Raw genomic sequence first — 20,746 nt, forward strand, 5'->3', positions numbered from 1 at the left:
TCAAGGCATTAGAGTTGTGGATTAAGCCAAAACCTTTGACTTAAAGACAACAACATCCTCCAGATTTTGAGACAAAAAGACCAGGATGAACATAGGTTGAAAAGTCAACAGTATTATTACTTGACTGAAATGAAAAAGGAGCTAAGGTAATTCACATCAAAGCTGGAATTACAATCTGAACGAGATCACCTCAAACTAAAACATAACCTCTGGACAGGAACAGCTATAGAGGAAACTCAGCCTTGGCTCTCCATTACCAGAACAGCTCTCTGTGAAAACCTCTCCAGCAAATCAGGCAGTAAGACTCGTGTACCTGGCGGACCGTAAGGATGGGTAAAGAGTGCACAACTCCAGACCTGATAAACACCAGAAGGGCCACTTTGATACTTCGTGCTGTACATAACCATTTCACGTTAGTCCTGTGCATCACATGACACCTTTACGTAGCCGTTGTATCTCATTATATAAGTAAGCTGCACAGTGTTCTCCAGCCATTCAAGTTTCAGAAGGTGTTTCATATTTTGCAGTGCAGAATCCCTACCTGTCAAGAGTCTCTTGTTACACCTCCAGTTCCAAAAAAACACTAGGGACACTTCTGTAGAATTACCAATTCATGCTGACCTAGAAAATAAAACAAAAAACGTGCTTGTCTTACCTTACTTGGCATGTGCCATGTTCTCATCACTTACCATATCATTGCAACGAGCCCTCTCAGAAAAACTGCTCTTTACCCCATCTCTCAGCACAGATAACCCTGGGCCCTGCTGCACCGGTGCAGAAGGGTCAGTATTTCCTTCAGTTAAGATTTCAGACTTGTGTTTTATAAACAGGGAAGAAGGAAAAAAGCTGGCTTTCATTTAACGTTTTCAGGGGCTGAAACTGACAGTTCCAAAAATTCAACTTATCTGAAGTTACTGTTTAAGAAAAAAAAACAGGTCCCTGCAATACTTAAACCAAGTGGCTCATTCCAGCCTTTATTAGAATAATTACAACTAAAAGAAACATGGCACTTATATTTTCACAGCAGGACAAGCATCATAGGAAGTAATGGGCTACAAAGCTATAGCAATACAGTGGGAAAAAAAAAAAATTAAATAAACCACAACCAAAGCTGGCTGCAGACATTACAGCTTCTTCTATGTGGAAACCACAGCTTTCAGGACAGCAGAGTGCAATGCAGAGGCAGCAACAGCTTCATTCTATGCTCAGAAAACTGGGGGACTGTCACATCAAACATGGTATCACCTAATCGTGTTCTAAGCCAGAGTGAAAGCAGAAGGTAGGGAAATGAAGGTGGGTTGTTCATTTGGTTCACGGTCCTACTCGATTCCCTTCTTCCAGCACAGCGGGCAGTTGATTGCCTCCATTCAGACAATGGCTGCACAGTCACTGAGCCATTTGGGCCTCCATTGCCTGAGCTGTCCATTCTGGGGCTGTCTGACTTATCTTCTCCAGCAGGTTGTTAACCTGGAAACACAGTGACTGAATCTGCTTGTCCCAAGTTGGCAAAGCTTCACGAGCTGCAAAAAAACCAAAACAAAACACAGCCCATACAAAACAAAGTAAGTCTTAGCAATGCCCTTGTCTTTTTAACCGCAACGTTTTCTCCTGCCACTGCCCTCACCTACCTCACAGAGGAAGCCTTCCTTGCAGCTACAGCACGCTCATTTCTGTACTCAAAAGCTACAGTGATTTTGGCTGTCTGCTACAAGCCTAACTCCTGCATTGCAAAGTAGAACTGAAGAGAGTATTTCCTGGTGAACCTGTTCCAACGAGGAGACTGATGGAATAAATTCACACTTCGCTGTGGGCAAGAGCATAGTGGGGAGGGTGGGTGAAGTGTGGTCCTCCATTAAGGCAAACTCTGCCACCTCCTGGCCACAGCCAGACGCAGCAAGCTCACTTCAGGTGGAAGATAGTAAGAAACTTAATTTTCTTATCCTGTAAGGCAGCAACTCAAAAAGCTCACTCTGAATGGTGCTAAAAAAAATAAATTACTGTGGTTGAACTTACTCTCAAAATGAACAATTCCGTCAATCTGATCAATGAATCCATTCATGCGACCCTCAGTTATCATCTGAGAAGCTATCTTTTCTGCCTGAAATAATGAAGAGAGAAAGATGTTAGAAACTTCTTCCATTCTGAAAGTCAAAAATTATTAAGACTTAATAGCCCTTATGGGTTTTTCAACATCTCCTCACATGGGGGGGAGAACCTACAGACAGCACTAATTATGAAATAATTAGACACCCTATCAGTGGCATCTAACTCCACTATTGTTCATTCCACATTGTATAGCCTTCCTTCTCACCAGATGTGCTAGATATTTAACCTTCCTCGTAATATGGAATATTTAATTATTTCCTAATATTCAACTAATTTTCCTAATATTTACCACCGCTATTTTCTCATGTCTCTGATGTTCCTTGTTTTTACAAAAATTGTAGAGAACTGGTACCTTAGCTGCAGGGATCTCTAGTAATGCTCCAAGCTCTTCAAAAGTAATGTTGTTGTAAAGTTTGCTCGCAGATAGTAAGTTGTGTTCAATAACAGCTCTGTCCAGGATACTGGAACCTTAGGGGTTAGATGACAAAAAAATCCATTACTATAAGATTGAAACACTTGGTTTATATTGTAGAGCAGGTGGAAAACTCTTTTTTTCCCCAAGGGTTACGCGAGCAGAAGGTCCAGATGCATCTGCCTTGCATCAGTGTTATGCTACGCAGAAGAAGGTGAACAAAAAGAAATGGATGGAACGTGGTTGGCTTTTAAGACAGGTAGCTTAAACCCTTTTATTTAATTTCTAGAATAATCAAGTAGAGCCCTTGGTTTTGCTACAAGACTCAACATCTGAATAGATGGAGTTTGACCTCCTGTGATCAGTTCCTAGCTTGCCAAATGGAAAGACCATTGCTTTTCTTTTATTCATTACAGCTCTTAGGGGTACAATTAACCTCTCTCTTACTGTGCTTGTATGGTGATAAACCCTCATCTAATTTCTCTCTTCTTGATTTAAAAATTTAACTCATTTCCCCTTAACCTCTAGTTGAAGATAAGCACATTATTAAGTACCAACTAACCTGCAATCTTTAACTTATATGGACAGCTTGACCGAAGGAAAGGACTGCAGCTTATTGGTAGTAAATACCTTTAACCACTTTTCACCTCTGTGATTACACAGTTGTTCATTTGTCCTTAATCAAAGAGTATTGCTCGCTAGGAAGGTTTTCCTGATTAGGAGGTATTTCATGCTCATGTATTTTTCCACTTCAATATTCTTCTAATTTAAAAATTTCAGACCAGTGTGTTTAGGATTCCAGTGAAGTCATTACTTCACATTATTTCTCACTGTTCAGAGGTTCGAGGAAGAACAGAGCTAGTAAGATGTCTGTGAGATGGATCAGAAAACAATTTGGAGACAGTGTGAGGTCCAAGTCATCCCCTCACTACCTGTCATCTTCCTGTCAAGTCAGGAAGCGGTTCAAATAAATTTATCATCCACACAGACTATTTATGGCCTACATGCACGCCACGTGTTTCTAGGCATCCTATTTATAACAGTGCCTTAGAACTGGAGAAGCTCAAAAGGACAGAGACTCAAAATATGAGGCAAGGTTAGAAATACCGGGAGGTTGTCAGTGAAGAGGGCCGTACCTGGACAGAGAAACAAGATTTTTACAAGTTATCTTCTAGAAGAGTATTTCAAAAACTTAATAGCCATCAGAAAGATGAACTATGGCTAAGAAGCTTTACTATTAAACTATCCTCATGAGGGTGACATGCTGGCAAATAATTTTAAAATAATCATATAAGCAATACTAAATTCTTTTCCATCACACTTCTTGACTGCATTGGGCAAATCTAACTCCTGTGGATGAACACCTAGCATTACGAGGCTTCGGAGAAATACGTACCGTCGGCTGTAGTTGCTTTCTGGTGAGGCATTAGCATAGCTGCAAACTCTTGCAGTTGATTTCCACGGATAATTCTGTCAAGATACATTTTCTCCAAGATTCCATAGGCTGCAAGCTGCTGGCATCTCTCATCCTTGAAGAGTGTAGCAAGCATGCGAGAACGCTGTTGTCCTGGGACAGTCAACAAGAATCCTTGTAAATGATCACCAAACCATTGACTAATTAGAGGTAAACAACAGAAAGTGATCATCTTTTTTTCTCAATACATGCAATTAACCAACAAAGCTCTACCAAAGAAGGAACTCAGTTGTGTTCAGTTCCAAAACACTGTTTGCCACTGACTATCTTTTGCATCCTTAGCGAAGATGCCACCTTATCACTGGCAAAGACACAGAAGTAATCCAACTCTGAGTTAACAGTATGCCAACAGGTAATTTTTACACCATGTTCACAATTCTGGATTCCTCACTAAATGTTAGTGACAAGATCCCTCCCCACAAGTAATGCACAAGCTGACTTGCTTCGGGGGATATCAAATACCTACGTCGGGTCTTTTATACAAAAATATAACGTGTGTTTTACCTGCTGATGCCAAAATCGTACAATGCAAAGCATGCTTCAGTGCCTCCAGTCGCTCAGTTTCATGGACTATGCTTTTATAGGAAAGCTCATTGTATCTTTGGGCAGCCTCAATGAACTTTCTTCTGTAATCAAGAACTCGAGCATAGCAAACCTAGAAAGAAAGTACATCTCAAAAAAAAAAAAAAAACTAACAGGGTGGCTGCATAATATAGGTGTGTATAAATTGCCACATATCAAGTGACAGCTCCCATAAACGTCGTTCTGCTGCATCCTAGCGAAATCTGTCTCTTCGAACGATTAGTTTGGCTTGTAAAGCCCTTGCTGAAGTATTTATTGGAAAGCAATTGAAAGGGCATTTCCCAGCACTATTCACATGTTAAACACTGCAAATGTCTAAACACCAGAAACTAAGTAAAAGAAATATTGTACAGCTGATATTGTACTTATGTAAGCTTCCCCTTCACCACTGACATTGAGAGCTAGCACTTAGGCAGCAATTTAGATGTTCAAGTGTTTGCTTTTCCCTTTCAGCGCTGTTAACAGCATCTGGTATTTCTTCTCTCCCTTCCTTTGTGCTTTTCTAATGCTTACAGAAAATATTTACGCTTCCAACTGAGCACACGCTTTAAAACATAGCATGGGGGGAGAAAAAAGGAAAAGCGAAAAGCAACAAACCAAAACCACCACACCCTGAATTACAGCTCATGGTACATCTGCTTTGTGTCATAGAATTTTAACCACCACCACCACCACACTTGATTGGTACCGTCACACTATAGTTATCACTCCTCATCCCAGTTACTAAAATGGTTTGAGAAATTAGCATATGAACTATGTACACAGTAAACCCACAAATATGCAGAAAGGTCAGCAGTTACTTTACTCCTTGAGACTTAAAGCTACTTTTATGGATGGGACTTACTATTTAATTACTGGGGGTGGGGGGGCTTCCATTGTCCCTAATGTTGGACGTGATTTTTTTCCCCTCTTAGATTTACAGACAACGGTGGAGGCAATATTTTCAACAGTATTTCAGATGTTTCGAAGCCTAAGTTTTCTTCTCAATCAGTAAAGCTGGCATTTAAGGAACGTTTAGAGACTTATCTCTAAATCATAAGGAATGAGCTGTTTAATTATTGCTAAGATGTGGCTCTCAAGCTCCCAAAACCATTTAAAAGCTTTTCCCTTTGTCTCTTTTCTCATTATGAAAGTTTCACTGGCATTGCATAAAAACATCTCAATGTGAATCATCTCCCTTTAGAAAGAGAAAGCAATAAAGCAAGTTAGACAACCTTATAATGGATTTGCAGCTGTTCATTAGTTGATTCGTTCTGAAGCAGAGAAGCTCGATTAATATAAGCTTCTGCTTGAACTGGGTCATCATCCTCCAGATACAGCCTGGCAATTTTCAGGTAGGTCTCCAGCTTATAATCTACATTGTATTGTCTGTAGAGAAAGAGAAAAGCAAGTGCTCAGAGCTGCTCCACAACTACCCTTGCTCTTAGCTGTCCTAAACATATGATACTTAAGCACTTGGCAACGTTTGCTTTACCCTGCTTTCTTCTTCCCTAACACCAAAATTAGTGCGCTCTGTTCAGGGTAAGGAAATTTGAGATGAATGCCAATATAGAACCAGCTCCTACAAACGCCAGTAGAAGTAATGCTGTCCACCAAGACACAAATGTAGACTGTTAATAATCTGGTTCTAGTGGATTGGAAGTTTGCTCTAAGTGGTGAGCCACTTGAGTCAAGAAGCAAACTTGCAGTGGAACAAATAGGTCCTAAATAGGCAAAACCTACAGCAATTCCTTCGACATGCGTGCAGAAGATAGAAAGGACAGCCAGAGAAAAGTAACAGCAAGGGTTCTAGACTTAAAAAAAAACAATCACAAAACCACAAACAAACAAAACCCCACAAAAACCCTCTACTGTATTTGTTAATATCCAGTTTCAAACTATGTCTTCATTTTGAACTGTAAAGGTGAGCACGTGGAAGAACTGCCACCTTTCAAGAACCTTAGAAGCATTTTTATAAAATACTATCAAAACGGCTGTTTATCAACAAGACTAATAAGCAGCGCAAAACCTCTGGTGCGGTATTTTGACCCACTGAACTGCTTACTGTAATGCACAGTCATCAAGCTATACTTTCGTCATCTGGCAGTAGTTCTGAAACTCTGGGAAAATATGCAACCCCAAAATTCTCACTCGCTGGTCTAGTTAGGTACAAAGGGAGCAAGTATGTTTAACAACACAGAACTGTCTCTAGCACAGTACTTACTTTTGCCCTGTTTCCAAAGGGATCCCCACCAATACTTGTGCTGCATTTCTCCAGTCTTCTTCTTTCTCATAGATTGATGCAAGATGTTGCCTTATTGAAGCAACCTAAACAATGATAAAATCAATAGCAAACGCTATAAAAGTTGAATGGTTCTGCATTAACTTTCACAGTATTTGTTCTTGTTCGTGAATCCCCTCAACCGGTACCCCAGCTCCACAGACACAGCAACCTGCACGCAACTCTTCCCGCACAAGGAGTCCTGCGTGGGACTCCTGGATCAAGCTTTAATACCAAGCTTTTTAAGTACGAGTGCTGATTTGAAGCATTTCCACTTAAGCTTGTGACAAGGTAAGAGTTTCTCTTCAGGGAGCACTAAGTAGTAACCTTTTATAAGCCTCTAAAAAGATGAAACGAGGCTTTCAAGAACTGGAGCACCAAGAATCACAAGCCATTTTTTGGAGTTATACCTCCTGTCATGCCTGTGAGATATGAATGAGGTGAACTATGATTAGATCCTAATGCAGAAACTTCTACTTTGCGGAGCAGCTGTCAGCAGGTAAAATATCAGTGCTTACAATCTGGGTTTTATACGCAGAAGTGTGGTTAAAAAAAAGAAATCATCTGATGTCTTGGACTTAATTTATGCATAATCATTACAACACACAGGCAAGCATGTCAGTTAAGACTTAGAGTAAAAGCTGCTTAAAAAGACAAAAGCAAAAGAGAAGCAAATACAAATCATGGCAGTAACTGCCTTGCTTTTCTTCTCAAATACCAGATCCTAAAGGCTTTTTATATAAACATCTTCCGTAAGAACTCTCAGGTGATGGTGAATGCTCATACAACAAAACCAAGAACTGAACTGAAAAAGAACTGCAGTACGTTCAGTAGTTAACTAGAATTGGGATTTCAAGAAAACATTTTTTCCTGATAAAATGATTATCACTAAAATACACACACACAGAGATATTTATTTTGAAACAAAAGCTATTTGTCAAGATGCTTCTCTCTTTACATCACCTGCCTGTTCCGTTAGTTGGGTAAAAAGCAACACAATGAGTACCAGTCTCTCTCTCGACAGTATGTCCAGTAATTCAAGTATTGTTTCATTGTAAGAAGCCATTTTCTGGCAGCGGAGGAATTACATGCCCAGCATCCTGATGAAGAGACAAAGTCCGTATTCTTTGCAAGGTCCTAAATAGGCTCTGCATTTAGCTCAGGTTTTGCATCTACAGGAATGCAAATTTGGACTCTAAGTAGGCATATCTGTTTTGAACAGTTTTTTAAAAGACTTAAAATAGTCACCAGATGAGGGAAAAAAATCGCAAAGCCAAGCCCGGAAACCAAAAACCCGTCATTCATCTCTCACCTGCTCTTCAAATGAAATTACTCTAGGCTGTATCTTTTCCAAGGTGAAGTGGTAAATTTCTTTGGCCGTGCTGTCAGGAAGACTTGGAAGATGGGTACAGAAATCTGTCAGTAGCTGACGTGAGATCACTAGACTGACATTCTCGTTCACCACTGGTTTAGAGACGCATGGAAGAAAAACACAAAATGGATGCAATGCTTGTCAGTGCCTTCGCTGTAAGTGATCATTTGCTTTTGTATTAAATTTGAGTATTTCAAGTTTTTAAATCGGTATCCAAGTGAAGGGGGGGTGTTCTATGTTTTTAAAAGGTGAATTTTTTTCTCTCAGAAACAGTTTGTTTACACTAGAGGTCACCAGAGTTCTAACCCCTGACAGATAATAATGAATTTCTCACTTTGATTTGTAGTTTAGAGAGATGTTTCATTTTGAATCACTGTTCTCAGCTGCTGAAACATCTTGGACAAAGTAAACCTTTAGGCTAAACTTCACTAAGTTTATTCTCAACTTAAAAAAATTACAACAGGAATAATTTGTAGAGGTATTCAATAAGCCAAACATCCAACACAACACAAAAAACCCCTAACCATTTCTTCTTGACAGTTTTTCAAATTAACTTGATACTGGGGAAGAAGGGGGTTGTTAGCTTAAATACCGCTTGGCATCCAGTATCAATTTTAGTATTCAACAGAGACTACTTTATGTTTTCACCTTCCGACACTGTCACACTGACAGGTTGGAAAGTTATAAAAACTTACAAAGCTTACAAGTCCATTCTCCCTTAACTTCTGAATGTGGCGATGATGCTTCCTCTTCTAGTTGCCTTTGAGTTCCAATACAACCAAAATATCATGTATTTATGTAGCCTCACGTAGAGCTAACAAATACGCAATCCCACAGACCTCTGGCCTTCACTCAGTGTGCAACCGATTATACCAGATGCACTTACTTGCTTCTACAAAAGCTTTCAAAGCTTCAAGTTGTTCTACACCCGACAGCTGAATGGCTTTTTCCAATATTTGACGATATCTGTCCACAGATTAAATAAAAAAAAAAAATTAAAAAAATCACTCATAGGACACGTTTTTTTCACTAACAAGTTCTGCTTCTCTGCTCTTTTTCTATGTCAGAGCCCTACTTTTGCTTATATTTTCTATACTTGGAGATAGCGATTCTCGCAAGTGTCTGTGCTCAGATATCAGGAACGTTCACCTGGAATTGGTATCTGGCTCTTTCTAAATACCAGGACTAGATTCTCAGATAACATACCTCATCATTTTGTTATCTGTGAATATATGTGCAATTTTGAAGGTTAAAAAAAAAAAAAAACAAAACCAAAAAAATCAAGTCCCTAGCATAGCACACAGAAAAAGTAATGGAAACTGTATTGCTCATGGATTAAGATTAATAAAGTTAGTCAAATGTTCAAAATGCCATATTCAATGAGAGTGAGAAACAGGGTTGGGAGCGGGAGGTAAATAGTATGCTATGGCCACTTGACATAAGCACAGGCACAGACTATGCATTTTTAAGTGTTTATTCCTGCAAAAATAGCAACTCCAGCTTTCATGCTTCATAAAGCTAATTAAACTTTGCCTGGGCCATAACCTCAGTGTGTGCAATACTGGTGAAGTACTACATTCACGCTGAAGCCACATTTTGAGGGGAACGTTTCCAAGTTTTCACACGGAACTCCTGGAAGTGAAGCAATTCCCCTCGAAAACAAGCAACTGGACTGGAGAGCTCGAAGAATTTCAGTTGAGCGTTCGACATCTGACTGAACCCTCGGGGGAGAGTAAATCTATGTGACACGCTGCACTGCGAGTAGCTCAAACCCCAAGGTTTGCCTTCCAAAATACCCAGCTAAGGGAAACAATAATAACAATAATAATCACGGCGTTACTGACATATCTACAGCAGTCGAGGAGAATAAATTCCCCGACCTACCCATCTGGCGGGGCCGAGGGGGGCTCTGAGGGGCGGCGGGCAGACACGAGGGAGCTGCGGCGAAGGGCTAAGGCCCTGGGCGGGAGCCTGCGCTAGGACACCGCCAGCGCAGAGCAAGCCGTGGTTAGAAAGGAAAAATAAATAAAAAATGACAGAATCGTGAGGTAAAACCTTTCTTTCTGCTTTTTATTTAAAGGAGCGCGGCCGCTGGGCAAGAGCCGCCTCGCCCTCCCAGGGCCCGCCACCCCCCCATCTCCCCCCCTCAACGGCCGTAACCCCAACCGCCGCTCAGCCGCCTCCCCCCGCCATGAGGAGGCCGGCGCCGGCACTCACTTGCCCGCCAGGTCCTTGTGAGAGCCGCTGGAGTTCATCAGCTGCGCCAGGTCCTGCCTCACCGCGGCCGCCATCTTCGCCGACGCGCCGCCGGCCCCCTTCGCGCGCGGCAGGCGGCCCCCTCCTCCCCCCCCTTCCTCCTCCTACCATCGAGCAGCGCCGCCAACAGGCTAGAGGGGCCGCCGCGCGACGGGGTCACGTGGTGGGGAAGCGTCCGCGCGGGCACAGCCCGGCCGCGGGGCTAAAGCTCGGGCGGGCCCCACAAACACCTCCCGCCGGGGCCGCACCTATAGAGATAGACGTATATAAACGCGCGTGGGTGCGCGCGCGCGCGTCGGCGGCCCCAACGCAGGGCAAGGCTGGGTCTCCTCCCGAGTGGCGCGCGCGGCCCCGGAAGCGGGTGGCCCAGCGCGGGTGGGGCGGGTCCGGAAGCGCGGGGCGGGGCGGCGCGCGCGCGCGCGCGGGGCGCTGCGCCGGCGGTTGCCAGGGCGGCGCGGCGCAGTATTATGGGATGCGGCGGGGGAATGGCGCGGGGCGCGTGATTTTGAACAAACACGGCGGCTTCGTCGCGGGCGCTGCCGCCGCCGCCGCCGTCAGGCGCGGTAGCGGAGGGGAGGGGGCCGGCGGGGGCGCGAGGCGCGGAGGGCGTACGGCGGCGGCGGCGGCGGCAGAGAGAGGCATCGGTAGCGGCGGTGGAGGAGGAGGAGGAAGAAGAAGAAGAGTGGCCGCCCGCCCGGTGAGTGCGAGGGGCGGGAAGGCGGCGGCGGGAGGACGAGGAAGGGGGTGCAGGCGCGGCCTCGCTGGCGCGGAGGGAGCGGCGGAGCGCTGACAGCCGCCTCCCCGCCGGGAAGGCACAGGCCCGGCCCCGCTGGGCGCGCTCCCCGCGGCGGGGCGGGCTCCCGGGCGGCCCCGCCGACCCCCCCGGGCTTGCGGGGAGAGCCGTCCCGGTCGCCCCTCACGCCGCGGGTGATGCCCGTTCGGCGCGTCTCCCCGCCGCTGCTCGCTGAGATCAACTGCGCCCAAAGCCGCAGCGGAGCGGCGGGGTTAAAACGGACCCCGGGGAGCGGCGGGGGACCGGCGGCGAGGCTTCCTCCGGGGGTCTGCGCGGGACCCGCCGCCGCCGCCCCTTTCCCCGCCGGTCCGGAAGCGGTTGAGGTTTGGCGGCGGGAGGCGGGGCGCCTGGGCGGCGCGGCGGGGGCAGGTGCGGCGGGGGCGGGCCGCGGGGGGCGGCGGTGACGGGGTGAAAATGGCGGATCTTTCGAAATACGGTGGCGGCCGCTGACGGAACCCGGCGGTTCCCGGCCGCCCCCGCGCCGCCCGCCGATGAGGTGAGGCCCCGGGGGGCGCGCGGGGGTAACGGGCGCGGGGGGGGGGGGGCCGTTGCCGGCGTCGCGCGTTGCCGACGGTGGCGGCCGCTGGGGTTGGCCTCGCTGGGCCCGGGGCCGGCGGGGCCCGGCTCCTCTGGCCCACGGGACGCCGCATCGGGCGGTGGGGCGGCCCCGGTCTCCCCGGCTGCGGTGGCGGCTGGCTTAGGCCCCGGGGACGCTCTCCTCGCCCAACTTGCCGGAGGGGGACGGGGCCGCCCCCTCAGGACCTGCCGGGGCCGCGCCGGACTTGGCCCGGGGTGAGGCCGCCCTGTCTTTGTCTGCGGGGACGCTCGCTCGGGCTCTGCCCCGCGGAGCGGGGCGCGGTGGAAACGGCGCGGGGCGTCTCCCGCGCTTCCTTAACTGGCCCAAGTGCGAGGGCGTGCCGGGCTCCCGGTGTGCTACCGCACGGCCACGGCAGCCTCCGACTCACTCCAAGAAGGACGCTGAGGTGCTGGAGCGTGTCCAGAGAAGGGCGACGGAGCTGGTGAGGGGTCTGGAGCACAAGTCTGATGAGGAGCGGCTGAGGGAGCTGGGGGTGTTCAGTCTGGAGAAGAGGAGGCTGAGGGGAGACCTCATCGCTCTCCACAACTACCTGAAAGGGGGTTGTGGGGAGGTGGGTGTTGGTCTCTTCTCCCAAGTGACAAGTGATAGAACAAGAGGAGATGGCCTCAAGTTGCACCAGGGGAGGTTTAGGCTGGATATTAGGGAAAATGTCTTCACTAAAAGGGTTGTCAAGCACTGGACGAGGCTGCCCAGGGAGGTGGTGGAGTCCCCATCCCTGGAGGCATTCAAAAACTATGTAGACATGACACTGCAGGACATGGTTTAGTGGGCATGGTGGGGTTGGGTTGATGGTTGGACTTGATGATCTTACAGGTCTTTTCCAACCTTAGTGATTCTCTGATTCTGTGACTTCGAAGTGAATTTGGCTGGACCGTCCTTTGGGATAGTCCCAGCTTCTCTCCTCATCGCTCCTGCTCGTTGCAAGGTATATCAGTGGTCAGGATGTGTTAGTAATTGTTTGTGGCCTTGACTTTTGAAGCACAGTGTGTACTAATGACCTAACGCTTGATATGGAGGTTTTGAGTTCTGGAAAGCACTGCGGCATTGAGGGCGTGTGAAATTGTCCGCTGGAACGTGGTGTGAACAGGAGGAAAGCTCTTGGGCTTAAGATTTCAAGTGGAGAAAGAACAGGTATTTAAATGCTCTTTCATGAGGTTCATCCTTCTGAACAGTTGCTTGAAATATTTACGGTTATTGTAGAAAATACTGAACATAGAAAAATAATTCAGGGCATTCTTTGCCATCTTTACATAAAGCTGGCAATAACAGGCAGTGCCTTGCGCGTGTGGTTAACTTACTCACAACAGCTTTTTAGCCTATTGGAGGCAAGAAGAATAGCGGGTTATCATCTGAGAATATTGCTTCTGTCAGGGGAATCCTTTTTTTAAAATAAAATGCATTAGACTTGTCTTTTTTTGTCATTCCCCAAGGCACCCAGTTTAGATACGCGTCTTTTTTTTCATTCTCCAAGACATCCAGTTTAGATAGCGTCAGCAAGTGGTGAGCATTGGTTACGTGCCTTGTACGGACTTGTATCAACCTACAGAGAGATGTACGGCTGTAATGCTCTGTAGGCCAAGCACTCTTAAAGACTGGCTTGGAAAGTCTCTTAGAAAATACATCCCGGCTTCTCTAATGTGTTAAAAAGGTACTTCATGCACGTTGTAATGCGGTGAAGTTTCCAAAGCTTGTTGTGCAAGGCTGATTGTTCAGGTTATGTATCAAGAACTATCTGCTGTTGTTTGCTTCGCTGATACTTCTGTGATGCCCAAGCTGGATAGTTTGTAACTGAATGCTCTGAAGGGTTTACTAGAATTCTCAAACAGCTTTAGCTGCTTTCAGGTTGAGTATCCGTTAACCACAGGTGGATTTGAAGTGTGGTGATGAAGAGTGCTGTCAGATTTCAGCCTTGGAGACGTTCTCTCATGCGTTGGGATGTCTTATTTTAGGTTTTGAAAAGCAGTTAAAGCCCCTTAGATTCTTTTCCCTTACGCTTGTTTGGAAAATATTTCACGGGGGGGGGGGGGGGGTGGGGAAAGTAAGGTAGATCGGGGGGGGGGGGGGGCTGTTTTGATTTCTGCTTCAGCAACAAGCTGTGCTTCCTTATCTGTCGCTTGGCCTGCTTGGGCTTCTGTTCCCTTCCTGTGCCATAGAGGAGTGCTTTCTTACTTGACGTGCTGTTAGAAGCACGTCTTAGTGTCCTGCAGAATTTGTATGCTACAATGGTGGGATTCATAACAAGTACCTACGAGATGAACTTACGGTTGTTGGTGGTTTTTTATTCATAGCTGCAGGAGCTCCATAAGAAGTGGAAAACGTTCCTTGAACTCTTGATTCAAGGGTTTGTATTTTGCCAGACCTTACATTTGAGTAGCTTGGTTTCCTCAGTTGCTTAGAAAACTGGTAAGCAGCGCATGGCTTTCATTGCAGCCTGTGACTAGGCTTGCTCGCTTGATGACATTAGAAAACATTACAGTTTTTCTTGCACGAGAAAGAATGAGACAGTCGAAATGATCCCTTGATCGGTGATGGGGGCGCATAGCTACATGATGCGAGAGATTCAGGTTCTCATGTTCCAGATCCAGATGTAGATTAGTGGCTCCTTAACTCTTCCAACTTGCGTGTCATTGCCCTTCACAAGCTGTGCTTCTGCAGTCGAACATGTTGCTACCCACATGAGGGTTATGTCCATAGTTTTGGGCTCTGATCTGTCGTACGAGTTTCAGGTACATACCCAATCCCCATCTCTGTGGTTTGGCTGGGTTTTTTTTTCTTCCTTTGGAGTAACAGCCGTTTCTGCTACGGACTTAAGAAGCCTGTCTGGAGGATGGTTTAGAAACTTCTTTGGATGAATCTGTTGTTCCTGTAAAAAGTTTTTCGGGGTCTTTTGTTTGTTTTTTTTATATTATTTTTATCAAAAAGTTCCCAGTGGTCTCAGGTCTGCCTACGTAGCTTAATCTGCTCTTCCCCCCCCCCCCCCCCCCCCCAATATTTGTATGAAACAGGAGACTCAATCTGCAAACAAGTGAAAGCCTTCTGTTTTAAAATCCAGCTAATTGTTAATGTTGTAGTGCCTGGGCAGAGCTTTCCTGACAGCTTTTGTAGTTTTGTACTTGCTTTCAGTGTTTTTATTTGGAGGAGCTGTGGCTACACACTGGCTGTAATCCCGTGAGCACTTGTTGCTGCTGTGCTGGTGAGGAAGATGTCTCTGCTCTTCTTCCCTGACAGCTTCTTCCTTTTCCGCGCTTTCCCCTTCTCTTGTGCTTTGTAAGCACTTAAGCAGCTACAGGTGTATCACAGTTAAAGACTGATCGGCATTAAAACTAACCTGGCTTTTGTTCTAGGTTGGAGATGAATCCACACAAAATGGCCCGACTTAGTCTAGTGTTCTGCCACCACTGAAACAGTTGGTTGTACTCTTCCCCTTCTCTCCGGAGCAGGGAGTATAAATGCCAAGCTGGGAGGGAGGCAGGTTCCTGGGTTTCCCCAGCCCCTCGACCCAGCTGGATTGCTGGCTGTGGCGCGATTCCTTGGTGCCCGCTGTGCTCGTAGACTTTGACCTGAGCTACCTCTCAGCACGCTGACCCACCAGAATTTTGCTCGCTACTTTTGTGGAGTAGTTTTCTTCCTGGGTGAACACCAGCACCAGCAGCATGGAGAAAAGCGGGGCTGTGACAGCCCACGGTTTGGTTTGGATGGCTGGCTTTAACCCCAGCTCAATGCCTTCGTCTGGGCTGCCCGTGCAGCTATGTCAATGTTTGCTAGCACAAGGAGGAGGGAGAGTATTTGTATGGAAAGTGAACAGGCAGATGCCAAAGGATGACGGGAGACCTTTAAGCAGTAGTGCTGGCTTAATACGCACAGGGCATTGGAGTATAAGGAAAGTAACGCTGCTGATCATGTGCACAGAGTGGTCAAAGTAGCAAAGGCATGCTGTATGAAGTAACAGTGCAATAAGATATTGCTAGGATGTTTTTGTTCCCACAGTAAATCCTAAAATATTGTGGCAGGTGCCTGTTTTATTAGTATGTAATTACCAGTTTTTTGACAGATAAGTTTTTTTAGCTGTTCGGTTTTCCTTTTAAAATTATAATGGTACCTAAAATTCCCCAGAACTTGCCAAGGGAAGAAGGATCTCCTCATAACCAGTACGTGAGCGAGCGGGTTGGTTTGTTTGGTTGTTTTTTTTTCTCCAGCCATTCTTAAAAGAATCAGCTAGCTCCTCTATTGTAAACATGGCAGTGGTGACATGAGCTTAAACCTTTATTCACGTGAAAAAAAAACCCCAACCCAAAAAACCTTAACTGTGTAATATAAAACTCTCATGTTCATATCACTTGATAACTCTTACTTCTAAACACGTAGGAGTTTGCTAATTTGTGTACCTTTCCCGTTCCCTCTGATACGCTGCACACAGTTCTACGTATGGTGCGTCACGTACGGAGCATTCACCTAACAGAATGTAGAGTAATGGGAAGGGAATGGTGTGCGTTGGTTGAGTGAATTATGGTTTGCCTTGCGGAACTATTACTTTGAATTTTGCGACTATAGGTGGTTAAATTTGTGGTGAAGAACACCTGATATTTTCTTAGTATTCCTTGTAACCGATGAAAAAGACCAGATACCTACACTAGTTATGTGTTCAGCATTTGATAAGGAGTAGGCTGGGGTTTTTTCCTTCCTATAGTTTGCCGCTGGCATTGTTTTTTGATAAAATCTAGAACCACAATCCTCTGGAAGCGTGCAGACAAACTGCCTCCATATCTTGTCTTCTGTAGAGGATGGGAAAGAGAATGGAAATTATTTTGCCTGTGTTCCACGTGCATATTTTGTTACTGTGTTAAAATGATTTGCGTTCACATCCGCTGTTACATATGCAAACATGGTGAGTTTGCAATCTTAGATGATTAATTTTTCCACCTACATTTGTTAATCGTAGCTTTCTTAACGGATTAATGTTTTTTTGTTTCACGGACATGTATTTTTTAAGGCAATCTCTAGCTCAGTAAGCTTAAACAAAAGACTCTCTGTTGAAAAAATGCAGTGCTGAGTGATTTTGTAATTCTTTGCTTTACGACAAAACAAACCTTTCCATTTTAGAGGCAAAATGTAGAGTGTCAGACTAAGAAAATGGGGAGCACATAAAATGAATGACACTATCTTACCCATTATTGAAACGGTAGCAAAATTGAAGGATGGCAATTGATTAGGAGAATTGTAGTACGGCAAGATCGCCTACGTGCAGTTGTGGTCTTTCGTTTGATGATATGCCAGCAGTATGGGACGAATCTTGGCTATCCATATGTTTCTGTGAAGGCTTTTCTAGCAAATGAGAGAAAACATGTCCACTGTCAAGAGTTTCTTAAGGACTGCATTTCCTATCTTTTGTGCCATTGATCTCTCTGAATTTCAGTTGCCTGGAATAGTTGGTGCGTGCTTGGCAAAAAGGGATGGGAGAACATAGCAAACAAGAAAATGAACTAGCATGTTCTTTATTTTGTTTTGGTTATAGAATGACCCAATAAAATTATTTGTTTCTCTAAGATTATTTTTTTTTCCCTTTGAAATCAACTTCAGCCAACAGGTAACCTTCACTTTCTTAACTAGCTTGCTTTTGTTTCGCGTAGGTAGGTGTTCTGTGTCACTTGCACTAGCAAGCAGTCAAGAATCCGTGGGAACTACGAGCCTTGTGTTTTTTATGTAGCATATCCAATCTTTTCTTGAAAGAAGTTTCTTCTGTTTGCTGGGTTAACATCCAGAACATTAAATAAAGAGTGTTTTTTTTCCGCTGGCAAAGAATAGTTCTGGTGCCAGTGCTGCGAACTGGCGGCAGCAGAGGGACCAACAAGGCTGTAGTCAATTTAGCACCTGCAGTGATCTTAGCAAAGGTTGTCATTTCTGTTCCCTGTGAACACTTGCATATGAGCTATGGATTCTCCCAGGAGAGGAGCAGAAAACATGAAAGAGGGAGGCTACTTGTGGATTTTTTACTGTTGCTACTGGAATGATTGGGAAAAATAAGAGCTCGTTCTCTCTGTTGAATGGGAAGGTGAGTTTTGGTGTTATGTCAGCAAAAAGGCATAAGTTGAATAAAAAGCTTTGACAAGGTGATTGTCCTGGATTCTTAAAAATTCTTAATGACATTGTTATCATGAGTTGTTACATTTGCTTATGCTTCTAGTATTTGTTTATGGCTGCAAAAGAAGCTTTGTCCGTGAAAGAGAGTTATCTCTTAGTTGTCCAGATAATAAGAACCTAGACTACCCTCAACAATGCGGGTGCTACACAATTTTGCACAAACTCAGCCCATAGTCACTTACAAGTTATATTGCTGCGGCTCAGTTGGTTTTGATAGACTGTAAATTTGACACAGAGCTGTTTGGGTGCATGTCCTGAGCTGGATTCTGGGGGAACTTACTGAGGTAAGTTCCTGATTCAGGTGAGTCCAGCTCATTGTGGGTATGAGGCGCTTTAACACAGTGGAGCGATCGACTGGGGCAGCTGAGTCACAGCAGATAACTTGCCAAGGCCTGCAGCTCAGGTTCGATGTCCTGTCATATAACAACACTGCATCTCCGATGCCCAAAATTACAAATTGACAGTTGGCAAAAGCTTCTTTTATGTATACAACGTTGTCTTAGATGTAGTGAAGAGGGAAGCTGTGAGCTAGATGATCCTGCAAGATAAAAGAAAACAGCTTTTTCCATGGAGAAACACACTTAAGGCTTTGCGTATAATTGTTTCTTCTCTTACTAATTCTGAGAATGAGATAAACCTTTTGGATCCGTTTCAACTCGGACAGTGTAGTGGTGCCTTGTCCAACTGGTGGTAGAGCACTTTTGCCATGGAAGTCAAATTGGGAAGGGTGTCCTGTAAGGACAGAAAGGGATATGTTGAGCAGCACGGTGGGGTGTATGCAGAGAACGCTTCCTTCCAGGTGGCCTTGGTATGCTGTCTGGAATAAAGGATGGAGTAAGATACAGTAAGTATCTCTGTATCGCTTTCAGGATATTGAAAGCAAAGGTTGTAAGAGATAATGTGTGGTCCTAATCACTGAAATGCTTCTCTCTGGCTAGTCCTGTCTGTGAGATTTCTTTTTTTTTGAGGTGTTTATCCAAAAGTTTAACTGTTGGTTTTCTTAAATGCACCTAATGAAACTTATCAGTTTGTGTTTCAGAAAGCTCTTCAACATTTTGTGTTACGATAAATGAGACTTCAGAGGTCTGAGAAGCCTGCATCTAAAGTGGCCCACGTGGTTCTGGAGCAGAGACAAACATTTCACTGAAATTCTCATTTCTCCTATTGAATTGATCTCTTGACTCAAAATCTTAACATGGCATTTCATTCCACAAAAGCCAGTCAGCTATTGCACAATCCTGGTTATTTAAATATGTTTTCCCCAAAAGGAGTACGGAGTTGCTTTATCTAGAGATTAAAGTGGGACGGAGGGGGTAATAGCGTTTTTTGGCATCTGAACCAAGTCACAGTTTGCCTGCAGGCGAGCTATTTATCTTCAGCTCAGACCTTCTGCAAGTAAATATATTCTGTACTTGTTAACTGTTGTCGTGTTTAAGGCTGGTAGATGTGCAGCTAGAAGCATGTTTTCTAGCAAATCACTGTTTCTTGAGCTATTTTTGCTTTTCTTTCAATGTTCCATTGGAATCAAAAATGAAGAAAGCCAACTTAGATTTCTAGGGTAATTTTAAAAAGCAATAGTGGCCGTAACAGCTTTCACTGCTGTCCAAATCTTGACAGCGCTAGCCTGAAAGCATTGCAGATTATGGTGTTGGATTTTTATCTGGTTTTCATCTCTGCGTTCTTCTAACTTTGCAAAGAATCATATGGTTGCATAAGATGCGTAAGGAATTAAGTTTTTAGGACAAAATGCTTTTCTGTGCCTTGTTAGCGTATTTTTGGAAATGAAATACCCCGCTGAAATCAGTGGTGCATGTGTGTTTTGTTTCGGTTAGAATGAACTTCAGATATTGTACCTTCTGACTGGGCGACGCTGCTGAAGTATACATGCAATGTACCGCATAATCGTTGCGCTTCCTGATTTGCAAAGTCTCAACAAAACTGGTAGGTTACAATTCTGTTGCGATGAACCTTTGCTCATAAATACTGCACTAAAATGCACTCTTGCTGAAATTGCTGGCAGCAAGCCCAATCTTAAAAGGTGCCCAATATGATAACGCCTGTGAAAAGTCTGTGGGGAACTTGATATCAAGCCTATGATGGCAGTTTTCATGCTTGTTGTTTTTAAGAGTGTTCTTGGTGCGATATTGCTGTGTCTTCTGAATTCTTCTGTAGCCCCACATTCAAGAGGCATCCGGAATTTGGAAGGCAAGACCTTTATTTCAAGCTATATTTGAAAGATCAAAGTCCTGCATTTCTTGGGCCAAGTGATAATTGCTCTTCACATTGTTAAGGTTTTTTTTCAGTCAGGCTAAGTTCACTACATATATATTAATTTTAACTTCAGATTCTTAATCCTTTAATTTTGGCCTCCTAAACACTGCAGAAAATAAAATAATTTGAAGTTATTTTTAGGGGTTATTTCTTTCGGTCTCACCACAAAGTTTGCATAGAACATAAGGTTAGAAACGCTTCATTAAATGTAAAGGCCCTGGAATCTACAAACCCAAATATTGGATTGTTCATGGCAGTGAACACCTTCAGGATATGTTTAATGATCATAAGAACACCTGTGTAGTTTTGGTTTTCAGCTTTTGTGCTAGGGTATGTTGTGAAAATTACTGAAACTGGCACGCAAACCAAGGGAAGGGTGAAGGGAAATGTTGTGATTGTTAGTTTCTGGTTTATTTTTAGTTTGCATGAAACTCTGCTTGAAAGTAGAACGTTGTTTGCCATTACAGAAAGCAAACTGAACTGC

General features: G+C 44.6%; 1 protein-coding gene across 1 annotated transcript; it reads right to left on the bottom strand.

Moving 5' to 3' along the window:
• Window positions 1–948: 948 nt before the first annotated feature.
• COPS4 (COP9 signalosome subunit 4) lies at window positions 949–10,501 on the bottom strand. Its single transcript, XM_059826814.1, has 10 exons — window positions 10,424–10,501; window positions 9,093–9,172; window positions 8,147–8,298; window positions 6,778–6,881; window positions 5,789–5,942; window positions 4,497–4,647; window positions 3,915–4,085; window positions 2,459–2,574; window positions 2,014–2,098; window positions 949–1,520 (listed from the first exon to the last, which is right to left on the bottom strand). The coding sequence occupies exons 1-10, from the start codon at window positions 10,495–10,497 to the stop codon at window positions 1,387–1,389; spliced, it is 1,221 nt and encodes a 406-aa protein (XP_059682797.1). The 5' UTR covers window positions 10,498–10,501; the 3' UTR covers window positions 949–1,386.
• Between the last annotated feature and the right edge of the window lie 10,245 nt (window positions 10,502–20,746).

This window comes from Gavia stellata, chromosome 19 (assembly GCF_030936135.1).
Source record: "Gavia stellata isolate bGavSte3 chromosome 19, bGavSte3.hap2, whole genome shotgun sequence".
In the NCBI taxonomy this organism is placed as follows: Eukaryota; Metazoa; Chordata; class Aves; order Gaviiformes; family Gaviidae; genus Gavia; species Gavia stellata.

What these genes read in the sequence shown, in the direction of transcription:
- COPS4 (XM_059826814.1), bottom strand. Translation starts at nt 10,497, where the DNA reads ATGGCGGCCGCGGTGAGGCAGGACCTGGCGCAGCTGATGAACTCCAGC. An exon ending in CCTTTGGAAACAGGGCAAAA is followed by an intron (nt 5,943 to 6,777) that starts GTAAGTACTGTG and finishes CTTTCTCTACAG; the next exon opens with ACAATACAATGTAGATTATA. An exon ending in TAGAGATCCCTGCAGCTAAG is followed by an intron (nt 2,099 to 2,458) that starts GTACCAGTTCTC and finishes TCATTATTTCAG; the next exon opens with GCAGAAAAGATAGCTTCTCA.